The sequence below is a fragment of the Globicephala melas genome, chromosome 1 (assembly GCF_963455315.2).
Source record: "Globicephala melas chromosome 1, mGloMel1.2, whole genome shotgun sequence".
NCBI lineage: Eukaryota > Metazoa > Chordata > Mammalia > Artiodactyla > Delphinidae > Globicephala > Globicephala melas.
Window position 1 is genome coordinate 29,721,447 of NC_083314.1, and position 13,889 is coordinate 29,735,335.

At 36.5% G+C, this 13,889-nt stretch overlaps 1 protein-coding gene across 2 annotated transcripts in view; it reads left to right on the forward strand.

Annotated features, from left to right (window-relative positions):
- Positions 1–1,640: 1,640 nt before the first annotated feature.
- Positions 1,641–13,889, forward strand: part of FH (fumarate hydratase) — a 43,275-nt gene continuing 31,026 nt past the window's right edge. For both annotated transcript variants that reach the window (XM_060308239.2, XM_030868591.3), the window contains exons 1-2: positions 1,641–1,795; positions 13,635–13,769. In XM_060308239.2, the coding sequence (XP_060164222.1) occupies positions 1,664–1,795; positions 13,635–13,769 (267 nt within the window). In that variant the 5' untranslated portion in view covers positions 1,641–1,663. The remainder of the gene's footprint in view (positions 1,796–13,634; positions 13,770–13,889) is intronic.

The following is a 13,889-nucleotide window of genomic DNA, read 5'->3' on the forward strand; positions in this document are numbered from 1 at the left end:
AAAAACTGTATAAATAAAAAGTTTTACATTCATTCAATGAAATACTGTTAAGTTAAAAGATTATTAAGAAAATGTCATAAATAAAATGTGCTAAATTCATGTGATGGAATACTATTAAGTAAAAACATCATGGCTAGATGTTAAAAACAGAATCCGGTTATAGAACAGTAAAATGTAAATTTTTAAAAACCGTTGTTTGCACACCAATATGCAAACCAAAAAATACACTGGTGAATATTATATCAAAACAATGACAGTTTCTGGGAAGATGGGGAAGAAAATGCCACTCCATTATTAGTAATTTATTTTATTTTACAAAGGGTATGAAGCAAATATATCAAAATGCTAGCATTTCCTAGGAAATGAGAGTAATTATTAGTGCTTGTTTCTGTAATTTTCTGTCAAACCGATGACAACGCTAACAATACTACCTTCACACTAAACTTTGGTGTGCTGTCTTCTTATTCAGTGTTGTCTGTCTTTTAATGGTGGAAAGCATAACCATATGGGATGGACGGTTCATTGTTTTCTAAAACCATTCCACTGTCTTTTACTCTGAATTTTTTTTATTCTGACCTTCTAACTTCTAAATAAATCTTGGTTTGTTTGACAGAGGGAGGAGATACTGAGATACAAAGAGGTGAGGGGGGTGGTTCTGGCATGTTTAAATGGTAGTTCAACTATTATGCTCTTTCATTTAAATTTTCAAATTTTAAATATATACGAGTCAAGTTCGTAAGCCACAAAATAACAAACAGTGTTACCTAGAGGTTTTACAGAGACTAACTCTAAGAAGCTTGGCTCTGCAGGTCCTGGACTTTTGACTTCTGTACATCATCCAATGGTTCTCTTTCTTGATTAACTGTCATCTGGTTCCAAACAGTTCAAAGAAGAAACGAGAGAAAAAATTGTGATTCCTATGCAATTTTATATCTGTTCCTGCTTTCCTATCATCATCTATAAAAACAACATGCCTTTAATCTGAAAACGTGTTATCAATGCAAAAAACTTGGAGAACCTGTACGCAAAAAATTAAAATTCCGAAATCACCTATGATTATGGACATTTTCCCCATTACATTTAAAAAAAGAGTTCTTAGAGTACCTACTAAGAAGAGAAAGGAAACTGTACAGACCTCAAAACAACAAGTTAAACGAACTGAGTAATTAGTGTTGGCTTTTTATGGATAATTATGATTTCATTCTCTATACTTTGTTTTCTAAAATTTCTGTACTTAAGAGGTAATCTGGAACAGATGAAAAAAGAGCAAATAGAACATGTAACGTTTACATGGTAGATAAATGAATAAGTAAATTCTCCTCTCTAGGCTACGCCACCAACCAAATACTGACTCATTAGCTAATACCTCTCTGTTAGGCACAGTAACACAGTAAAACCAAACCAAACCAAATAAACACTGGTTCAAGGACACCACGAACCCCCTTTCCCATCATTCGTTTCCCAGGAATCCCAGGGCTCTACAGTGAGGAAGTTAAGCCCGCCCCTCACGCTTCACTGGCCATTGGCCACTGGTCCCGCCCCACAAGCTCGTCTTTGAAGCCGTTGATTGGATATGAGTGAGGACCGTGGAGGGGACTGGTACTGACAGCCGGTGCGGAGGCGTGGCCATATCCCCCGGAAGTTCTACCCGGGCCGCCGCGCTATGGATCGCGCGCTACGGCTCCTCGCGCGTTCGCGTTTCCTCTCGCGCGCTCCAGCTTCCGACCCCCGCCCTGGCCCCGGCCCGGGTGGCGCGGCACTCCTGCTGCTTCGGCCTCCGAACGTCGTTCGAATGGTGAGCTCGTGCCGCCCAACCGCCGTGGCCGCCCCGCGGTGACCTTCAGGCCTCCCGCCTGCCGGCCCTAAGGTCCCGATACTCGGCTGCGTGTTGGAACTTCGCTGCCGGCCCGGGGCGCCTCCTCCGCCGGGGGAGCGCCCGGGAGGGGCGGCAGCTGTTGGCGAGATCCCTGTCGGGCTTCCCCGACCCCGCCCCAGCCGCGCTCACTGCTTTGCCCCTGCCCGCGGCGGCTGACCTCGGAACGGTGCTGGGGTGGACGGTGTGAAGAGGGGGCGGCGCCGGAATGGGACGGTGTCCGGAGGGAGCTGCTCCGCTTCTGCCTTTGATGGGCCGAGCTGGATCCAGCCCCTCTGAGCTACCTTCTGGGGTCACAGCTCTGCAGGGAACTGTTCTTAGGCCTCCAGGCGGGTTGAAAGTTCTTGTGAACCTAAGAGATTTTACTTTTCATGAAATTGGCCATTTAGTTTGTTAGGCTGGTTTTCCCCACTTAACTTTTGTATAAACCCTGAAATGTGAAACAGGGGCAGAGTGTCCTGAAGTACGTTGGAGGAAATTGCATGGACCATAACATAACTACAGCTGAATCAGCACTTTTTATTGAGAAAGACCTGCAAGGAACTTAAAGGTCCAATTTCAGGTTATGACACCCTGACTTACATGAGCCCTTTTGCGCTTTAGAGTGTCACCTTAGGTAATTTGGGCTTCAACAAGCATTAAATACGTATGCTCACATCTGTATTATCAGGAAAAGTTTGAGAAATAAATGCTAGTTTAGGAAGACTTACATTCTGCACTCTTCACTGCTGTATGAGCTTTCATTGAGAGAGATGTGACTTCAGACCCTAGTCTGCTACTCAGAGTTGGGATTTGGAGCAGGTAATATTTGTCCTCAGTGTCTGCCGGTAAAATGAAAATAATTACAAATACTCGTCAAGATTGCCCCTGTGAAAGTACTTTGAGTTTGGGATATGGTGAGTGCTTATTAAATGAATGCTTCCATCTAAGGTATTTCAAAGGCCCAAGACATTTTTCTGGGCTATAAACTGTAAGATAATTTGATGACATTACTGTACTTGAAACTGCGAAATCAGGGGTGCTTTATATTTCTGCAACTCCCTGCTTGAATAATTTTAGTGCACTTTAGAGCCTTTTAAAAATTTGTTTTTCACTTATTTAGTGTTTTGTAAAAGGGAATAGAAGGCTGGAGAACTGACTCTATCCCGCTGTCAATGTCAAAAAAATAGCATTGCGTTGCTTTTAATGTTGTAATGTTAGCTAACATCAGATGCGGATAGATTTTTTTTTATATATAATCCTAAATACATCTTTTGCCCTCTAATCTTCTCAGCTCCAAAATCTCTAAGTTGATTTTATTAAAAGTTTTTCTTGTTGCTAGTGTTAAGAAATAAACTATATTCAATATCCTGTGACAAACCATATGTAGAAGAATATGAAAAAGAATATATATGTATAACTGAGTCACTTTGCTGTATAGAAGAAATTAACACAATATTATAAATCAACTATACTTTAATAAAATTTTTTTAACAAAACAAAGAAATTCACATAACCCTAAATGCCCTGTTACCTTTTATCTCAATTAAGAACACAAAGAAGTTCATCCAACAGGAAGATTACATTGAATGCTCCCTGTGTGTAAAACAGTCACTATGGGCACAGAATTTAGAGACTACTGAGGCATATTAAATAAGCAAAGAAGTCATGCACAGTTAATAACACTGTGGTACCGAGGAGAAAAAGTACAGTGAGAGTGAGAATATATAATGGAGACCTGCTGTGAAACTGCCTTGGTAGCATGGTGGACAAGGAAGTCCTACATTTTTTAAAGTTACTTTATTTTATGATCTTCAGGATGGTTATAAAGTCTGGAAACATAGATAATATTCTGTGTTACAATGCAATATCAATAAACCATTTATTACATATTTGTCAGTATTTCAAGACTTAGTGGTCACCCTATATTTTAAGAACAGAAAGACTTTTTAAAAAGTCTGTTTAAAGAAACTGAAAGCCCAAACACAATGAAGTCAAATTTTGGATTTTTATCTCTTGAGATAGTCTTTTTGCCTAGGAAATGATTTGGATTTTCTTGAACACTGAAATATTCTTTTAAACCACCTTAGGATAAGAATCTGAAAGGCATTTTATATTTTCTTTAGGAGATACCATGGTTTAGTTAATGGTTATCTTACACATGCGTGGGAATATACTATAGGCCTGAGGCCTATATTTTTTTGGCTGGCCTTTCTGATTTAGACTGGCATGCAAATTTGGAGACCACCTCATCAATTCCTGAGGTTACTGGAATTAGTGGTTGGTAATAGCACTTGGTATTTCTAGGGCTAAATAGCAATCATACTACAGTGAACACTGGACACATTAGTCATTCATGCTTCTCCAGGAGGGGAAGTGATTGTGAATAAACATGCATCTCCCAGGACATCAGGAAATTGCACATTTGTGCCTGCCCCATGCCTAGCTGGTTAACTCTTTAAACTTCTCCCAGAAATTCTGCTCTCTAAATTACAGGTTATAAAGACATGGTTTTCAAAAAAACTAGTTTTTTGTGACAATGGATTATATTATATGAATTAAAAACATATTTAATAGATACCATCATGACATCATTTTTCATCAAAAGCACTGATAATTTTCCCATTAATTTAGGTGAGCAGCCCTCCTCTTCTTGCCCAAGCCACTGGGAAGAGGTGACATACATTATAATGTGGGAAGGTTTTGAAAATCATACATATGTTTTTCAGACTTCAGGTGGACTCATTAATGGGTGGAGAAATCAATGTAGTGGGCAATTAACAGCATTGGTTTTTTGACAGGATAGCATAGAATAGAAAATAGGCTTACAGGACAGATTTTTTCACAGAATTTTTGTTTCAGGTTTGTGTGCATATACATGTGTGTTTATGTACAATATAAAGGTTTTTTCTTCTGTAGGTCATTGGGAAGAACGTTTGAAGAGATTTGGCAGTTACCTGTTTCATTGTTCCTCTATCTGTGTATATGTGCTTGTCTAACAGACACCAACCATAGGCATTACCTCCACTGACAGAGCCTGGAGCCTTTCAGAGTATTTTACAGCATTGCTTCAGTTTCTGATCTACAGATTTGTGCAACCTATGTATTTCCTGGGTTAAAAAAAGGGAGAACTTTCTGGTTTTTTGGAATACTTTATTAGCTAGCTAAGCTGCTACAATGTTTGTTGTTGGAAATTTGGGATGTTTATTTTTATTACTGTAAGGACAAGAAGTATATTTTTTGAAGTGTTTACTGAGATTGTGATTTCAGCCACAATTGACATCTGCCATTTTTTAATGGTCAGTGTCAAGATCTAGAATTTGATGTAGACCGTTGTTTCTTGAGTTAGAATTTAAATTTTTCTAAAGTTTAAACTTGAAGAACATAGGTAAAATTTATTCATTTAAATCTTTCCAAAATACTTTGGATATGAGTTTTATCATAGCAACCTGTTATTTAGGTGACAACATTATTCCTGTTTTATGATGAAATTTTAATAATTTTGAACACAAAAAATGATGTTGTAAATTTAAGGAATCGAACTTGATTTCACAAATGACTGATGGAAACCAATCTCCTTTCTTTGGAGCCAGTAACTATTTGCTGTCTTATAACAAGGTGATGGAGAGGAAGAAGAACCTAGCTCATGTGTCCAGTGCCACTGTTGTCATTGCTAATGTTATTGCACCAAAGTATATTTTAACATACAAGGATATTTACTTAGGATATTTAAAACAAAGATCATTATGAAAACTTTTTTTGTGCATTTGAGATATAAAACCCCAGCTGCAAGTTGACATACAGTGGTGTCAGTGTAAGCACACTCTATTAGAGAAAAATCTAACTGTACATCTTCAGATCCTACAGGGTAGTGGTTGTTGTGGGCCAATCTGGAGTTACTTCCTCCATTTCTTGGTTTATGGAAGTGATAAAAAAGGGAATCCAAACAGCTTTTAGAATACGAAAGTCCAGGGTTTGAGTTTTTCAGGCCCTCCCTCTTGCTATCTGGGTGATCTGCTGAGATTATTTAATCTTGTGTAGCCTCAGTGTCTCCTTCTTTAACATGGGGATGACGATAGTAAAATCTCCTAGGGTGGTTGTGAAATTCAAATAAGGTGATGCCTAAAAAGTGTTTGCTACATAGCACAGTAAATGATTATTTTTATTGGCTTCTCCTTATTGGCTTAGACCAGTCCTTTGCAGACTTTTTTTTCCCATTTTTATTGAAATGTAATTGACATACAGCACTGTATAAGCTTAAGGTGTACAGCATAATTTGACTCACGTACATCATGAAATGATTGACACAATAAGTTTAGTAAACATGCATGATATCATATAGAGAATTAAAGAAATAGAACAGATTTTTTCTTTGTGATGAGAACTCCTAGGATTTATTCTTTTAACAACTTTCATATATAACATACAGCAGTGATAATTATATTTATAATGTTGTACATTACATCCCTAGTACTTATTTATCTTGTAACTGGGAGTCTGTAACTCTTGACTGCCTTCATCCAATTCTGCCTAACCCCACCCTCTGCTTCTGGTAACCACAAATCTGATCTCTTTTTCTATGGGTTTGTTTGTTTGCTTGTTTGTTTTTGAAGTATAATTGACCTACAACACTATGTTAATTCCTGTTAAACAACATAGTGATTTTTTAAAGTTATTTATTTATTTTATTGAATTATAGTTGGTGTACAATATTGTATAAATTACAGGTGTACAGTATAGTGACTCACAATTTTTTAAGGTTATGCTCTATTTGTAGTTATTATAAAATATTGTCTATGTTCCCTGTTTTGTAAAATATAGCCTTGTACCTTATTTTACACATAATCGTTTGTACCTCTTAATTCCCTACCCCTGTATTGCCCCGTCCCTCTCCCCACTGGTAACTACTAGTTTGTTCTCTATATCTGTGAGTCTCCTTCTTTTCTTTTTTTTATATTTACTCGTTTGTTGTATTTTTTAGATTCCACATGTAAGTGATATTTGTCTTTCTCTGTCTGATTTATTTCACTTAGCAAAATACCCTCCAAGTCCATCCATGGTGTTGTAAATGGCAAAATTTCATTCTTTTTTTACAGCTGAATAGTTTTCCATTGTGTATATATACCATATCTTTATCCATTCATCTGTTGATGAACACTAAGGTTGCTTCTGTATCTTGGCAATTGTAAATAATATTGCTGTGAACATTGGTGTGCATGTATCTTTTTGAATTAGTGTTTTTGGTTTTTTCAGGTTTATACCCAGGAGTGGTATTGCTGGGTAATATGGTAATTCTATTTTTAGTTTTTTGAGAAACTTCTTTTCTACAGTGGGTGCACCAATTTACATTCCCACCAACAGTACATGAGGGTTCCCTTTTCTCCTCATCTTCACCAAAACTTGTTATTTGTTGTCTTTTTGATAATAGCCATTCTCACGGGTGTGAGATGATAACTCTTGGTGGTTTGGATTTGCATTTCTCTGTTGATTAGTGATATTGAGATCTTTTCATGTGCCTATTGGCCATCTGTATGTCTCCCTGGAAAAATGTCTATCTGGGTCCTCTACCCATTTTTTTAATTGGGTTGTTTGTTCTTTTGATGTTGAGTTATATGAGTTCTTTCTATATTTTGGATATTAACCCCTTATCAGGTATATTGTTTGCAAATATATTCTTCCATTCAGTAGATGGCCTTTTTGTTTTGTTGATAGTTTCCTTCACTGTGCAAAAGCTTTTTACTTTGATGTAGTCCCGTTTGTTTATTTTTGCTTTTGTGTCTTTTGTTTCCCTTGCCCAAGGAGTCATATACTAAAAAATTTTACCAAGACCCATGTCAAAGAACTTATTGTCTATGTTTTCTTCTGGAAGTTTTACGTAAGTTTCGGGTATTACATTTAAGTCTTTAATCCATTTTTTAATTTACTTTTGTGCATGGTGTGAGAGAGTAGTCCAGTTGGATTTTTTGCATGTAGCTGTCCAGTTTTTCCAGCACCATTTATTGAACAGACTGTCTTTTCCCCATTGTATATTTTGCCTCCTTTGTCATGGATTAATTGCCCATATAAGTGTGGGTTCATTTCTGATCTCTATTCTGTTTCATTGACCTAAATGTCTGTTTTTGTGCCAGTGCCATACTGTTTTGATTACTATAGCTTTGTAGTATAGTCTGAAATCAGGGAGCATGATACCCCCAGCTTTGGTCTTCTTTCTCAAGATTGTTTCAGCTGTTCAGGGTCTATTGTGTTTCCATACAAATTTTAAAATTATTTTTCTAGTTCTGTGGAAAATGCCATTGGTATTTTGATGGGGATTGCATTGAATCTGTAGATTGCCTTGGGTAGTATGGGCATTTTAAAATTATTAATTCTTCCAATCCATGTCTGTGTCATCTTCAGTTTCTTTCATCAGCGTCTTATAGTTTTTTGAGTACAGATCTTTTACCTCCTTAGTTAGATTTATTCCTAGGTATTTTATTCTTTCTTTATGAGATTGTACATGGGATTGTTTCCTTTTTCTCTTTCTAGTAGTTCATTGTTAGTGTATAGAAATGCAACAGATTTCTTTATATTAATTTTGTACCCTGCAACTTTACTGAATTCATTGATGAGCTCTAATAGTATTTTGGTGGTGTCTTTAGAGTTTTTATGTATAGTATCATGTCCTCTGCAAACAGTGACGGTTTTACTTCTTCCTTTCCCACTTGGATTCCTTTTCTTTTTCTTGTCTGATTGCTGTGGCTAGGACTTCCAATACTATCTTGATTAAATGTGATGACGTCCTTGTCTTGTTCCTCATTTTAGAGGAAATGCTTTCAGCTTTTCACTGTTGAGTGTAATGTTAGCTGTGGGTTTGTGATATACAGCCTTTATTATGTTGAGGTATGTTCACTCTATACCCACTTTGTTGAGAATTTTTATCATAAATGGGTATTGAATTTTGTCAGAAGCTTTTTCTGTATCTGTCAAGATGACTTTGTGATTTTTGTTTTTCAGTTTGTTAATGTGGTATATCACATTGACTGATTTGTGGATATTGAACCATCCTTATATCCCTGGAATAAATCCTACTTGATCATGGTGTATGGTCCTTTTAATGTGTTGTTGAATTTTGTTTGCTACTATTTTGTCAAGGATTTTTGCATCTGTGTTCATGAGAGAGATTGGCCTGTAATTTTCTTTTTTCGTGCTTTGTCTGGTTTTGATGTCTGGGTGATGCTGGCCTTGTAAAACGAGTTCAAAAGTGTTCCTTCCTCTGCAGTTTTTTGTAAAGGTTTGAGAAGGATAGTTGCTACTCTTCTCTAAATGTTTGGTAGAATTTTTCCTGTGAAGCCAATTGGTCCTGGATTTTCATTTGTTGTTGTTGTTAATTACTGATTTAATTTCATTACAGGTAATTGGTCTGTTCATATTTTCTATTTTTTCCTGGTTCAGTCTTGGGAGATTGTACATTTTAAGGAATTTGTCCATTTCTTAATGGCCATTTTATTGGTATATAATTGTTGGTAGTAATCTCTCATGTTTCTTTGTATTTCTGTGGTGTCAGTTGTAACTTCTTTTTATTTCTGCTTTTATTGATTTGAGCCCTCTTTCTTTTTCCTTTGAGTCTGGCTAAAGGTTTATCAATTTTGTTTATCTTTTCAAAGCACCAGTTCTTAGTTTCATTTATCTTTCATAATTTTTTGTCTCTATTTTATTTACTACTTCTCTGATCTTTATGATTTCTTTACATCTGTTGACTTTTGGGTTTTGTTCTTTTTCAGGTTCCTTTAGGTGTAAGGTTAGGTTGATTTTTGATTTTTCTTGTTTCCTGAGGTAGGTGTGTATTGCTATAAACTTCCCTCTTAGAACTGCTTTTCCTCTGTCCCATAAATTTTGCATCATTGTGTTTTCATTTCCATTTGTCTCTAGGTATCCTTTTATTTCATTAATGATCCATTGGTTATTCAACTGCGTATTGTTTATCCTTCATGTGTTTGTGTTTTTTGCAATTTTTTTTCTTGTCATTGATTTCTAGACTCATGGCATTGTGGTCAGAAAAGATGCTTGATATGATATCAGTTTTCTTATATTTACTAAGACTTGTTTTGTGGCCTAGCTTGTGATCTGTCCTGGAGAATGTTCCATGTGCATTTGAAAAGAATGTGTATTCTGCTGCTTTTCGATGGAATGTTCTATATAGAGCTATTAAGTCCATTTGGTCTAATGTGTCATTTAAGGCCAGTGTTTCCCTGTTAATTTTTTGTCTGGATGATCTGTCCATTGATGTAAGTAGAGTGTTAAAATCCCCTACTATTATTGTGTTCCTGTCATTTTCTCCCTTCATGTTTGTTAATATTTGCTTTATATCTGTAGGTGATTCTGTGTTGGGTACATACATATTTACAATTGTTATATCTGCTTAGATTTATCCCATGATCATTATGTAATAGGCTTCTTTGTTTGTTGTTGCAGTCTTCGATATAAAATCTATTTTGTCTAATGTAAGTATTACTATCATGGCTTCTTTTCATTTCCATTTGCGTAGAATACCTTTTTTCATCCTGTCACTTTTAGTCTGTGTGTGTCTCAGGATCTGAAGTAAGTCTCTTGTAGGCAGTATATATATGAGTCTTGTTTCCATAACCATTCAGCCACTCTATATCTTTTGATTGGAGCATTTAGGCCATTTACATTTAAAGTAATTCTTGATAGATGTGTACTTATTGCCATTTTGTCCTTTGTTTTGGGGTTGTTTTTATAGTTCTTTTTTGTTCCTTTTTTCTTACTTTGCTCTCTTCTCTTGATGACTGTCTTTAATATTACATTTGGATTCCTTTCTCTTTTTGTGTATCGATTATTGATTTTGGTTTGTGGTTACCATGTGGTTTATATATTGCAATGTGTGTGTGTGTGTGTGTATGATTATTTTCAGCTCCTGATCTTTTAAGTGCAAAAGCACTTTAAGAACCCTGCATTTTTATTTCCCCCCACACACTTTTTCTGTTTCTGACATTGTATTTTACATCTTTTTGTCTTGTGTGCCCCTTAACTTCTTATTGTGGATATAGACAATTTTACTGGTTTTGTGTTTCAGCCTTCCTACTAGCTTTGTACATGACTGATTTACTACCTTTACTATATTTAGCCTTACCAATGAGATGTTTTTTTCATAATTTTCATACATCTAGTTGTGGCCTTTTTCTCTTAGAGAAACCCATTTAAAGGTGGTTTGGTAGTGCTGAACTCTTAGCTTTTTCTTGTCTGTAAAACTTTTGATCAGTCCATTTAAATCATAATGAAAGCCTTGCCTGTTGGAGTCTTCTGATTTAGGTTTCTCGCTTTCACCACTTTAAATATATCATGTACTCCTTTCAGGCCTGCAGAGTTTGTGCTGAAAACTCAGCTGAAATCCTTATGTTAAGTACAATTACCTTGTACTTAACTTGTTGCTTTTCCCTTGCTGCTTTTAGTATTCTCTCTTTATCTTTAATTTTTGCCATTAATTAAAGTGTGTCTTGGTGTGGTCCTCTTTGGGTTGATCGTGTTTGGAACTCTCTGTGCTTCCCAGACCTGAATGTCCTTTCCCTTTCCCAGGTTAGGGACATTTTCAGCTATTATGCCTTCAAATATGTTCTCTGCCCCTTTCTCTCTGTCTTCTCCTTCTATGGCTCCTGTAATGTGAATGCCAGTACACTTGATGTTGTCTCTGAGGTCTCTTAAACTGCCCATGTTTCTTTTCATCCTTTTTTCTTTTTCCTGTTCAATTTCAGTAATTTCCACTATTCTTTCAGCCCACTGAACTGTTCCTCTCTGTCATCTAATCTACTGTTGATTCCTTCTAGTGTACTTTTTATTTCAGTTGTTGTATTCTTTAGCTCTCTTTGGTTGTTGGCTCGGGAGGTCTTAAGGCAGCTGGCCTGCTGGTGGGTGGAGCTATGTCCCTGCGCTAATAAGCTGTATTCCAAAATGGTGCTTTCAAGAACTGATGTCCTTGTGGTAGAACAAGCTCCCATTAGGGCTGCCCCCAGTGTGTAGGTTCCCAGTGTGAGCTCCAGTTGCCTCCTACCTCTCCGGGAGGTTCTCCAAGATCAGCAGGTATTCTGACCCAGGTTCCTTTCAAATTACTGCTTCTTCCCTGGGTCCCAGAGTGTGTGAAATTTTGTGTGCACCCTTTAAGAGTGGAGTTTCTATTTCCCACAGCCCTCTGGCCAAAAATGAACCCTGCTAGCCTCCAAAGCCAAACTTTCAAGGGGCTCTTCTTCGCCCTGCTGGGGAGCCTGACATGGGGCCTGGACCCCTCGCTTCTTGGGGAGAACCTCAGCAATTGTAATAATCCTCCAGTTTGTGGGTCACCCCTCCTCAGGGGGTGGGGGGCAGTGGTAATAGGTTTTGACTTTATTGTGTCTTCCTCCCTCCTACCTATTTTGCCATGCTTCTTTTATATCTTTAGTTGTAGAAGGTCTTCTCTCTAATTTTCTAGCCTTACTCATCAATCATTGCTCTGTAAATGATTGTAGTTTTGGTGTGCCCATGAGAGGAGATGAGCTCAGAGTCTTCCTACTCTGCCATCTTGGCCACTCCCCTCCTCTGCAGACTTTTAGGCATAGAAAAAAAATGTACCTCATTGGATATACACCTATATTTCTAACTAGGTACAAGGATACTTTTCTTTTCATGCAATCTAAAAGGCTTTATAATATATAAAGGGTTTTTAAATCTTTCTAGTCCCAGGGGATAACTACAAAATTAATTTTTTCTTATTCAGAGGACTGTTTACTAAAATAAGGTTACTTGGCTGGGTGTTTTTAAATCTTTTGAATCATCTGACCATGTTTATTTTATAATTAATGCAAGATGAACATTAATTAAAGTTCTGAGTATCTCTGATACTCTTAATCTCTTTAATGTAAAGTATCATATGTAAACTCCAGATTTGTATATATATTTTTTTAATTAGTGTAAGTTGATGTACTTAGTAGCATCCTAGTTTCTCCATAAAAGGGATTTGGGGTCATGGGTTCTTATCCTGGGGAGTGGATTGGTTTCAAGATATAAACTCCATAAAATCATATGTAAGATTTTACATATATGTATTTATGTTCATTCTTCTAGAGAGAAGATCCATAGTTTTCCTCATATTCTCAAAAGGTTCCAACACCCTGAAAAGGTTAAGAACTGATCTAGCCCATGTCCCCTTGTCTGTACATTTACTGTAACTTATAGATGAGAAAAGCTGACTTGCTGAAGGTGACACAGCTACCAGATGGTGGGCTGTCTCACTGCAAAGCCTGGACTGTTTTGTATGGCAGTAAGCTATCTCTCATGCATAATATTTGTAGACCATAGTTGAGCTCTGTTTAAATATATAATTATTTTATATATATATATGTATATATATATATATATATAAAAAAAATACTTTCAAATTTTAAAGTATCATTCTTAGGTCATTTTCCAAAGTTCCCAGTAAAATAAGCATTAACCTAAGTACATCAAAGCTTGACCAATAATAGGCATACTCCTGAATTGGAAAAGATTATTATTTTTATTTATCATTTGCATAGTGTATGAATTCTACAGTCTGTCTTTAACACATGTATTAATAAATTTGTGTGACAAAAATTTCTCAAGAAAAAAGCTGGAAGTGGGGGGAGTAGAATGAGAATCAAAATGGAATTTTTTTGTCTTTTTGGTACTTATTAAGGTTTCTTTACCTGTACATGATGTATTGTTTATATGATGTTATTGTTCTTGATACTTGGTTTCTTTTCAAGCTATAACAGTGTCTTGTCTTTATCTTTAGGCAAGCCAAAATTCTTTTCGGATAGAATATGATACCTTTGGTGAACTCAAGGTCCCAAATGATAAGTATTATGGTGCCCAGACTGTGAGATCAACAATGAACTTTAAGATTGGAGGGGTGACAGAACGCATGCCAGTAAGTGGCTTTTTTGGAAATGTTGGCTTATTTTGGATGAACTTGGCATTATTCAGTGAGTCACCTTACCTTATAAATAAGTATTTTACAGAGTTAAAATGTAAAGTTATTAGAGAACTG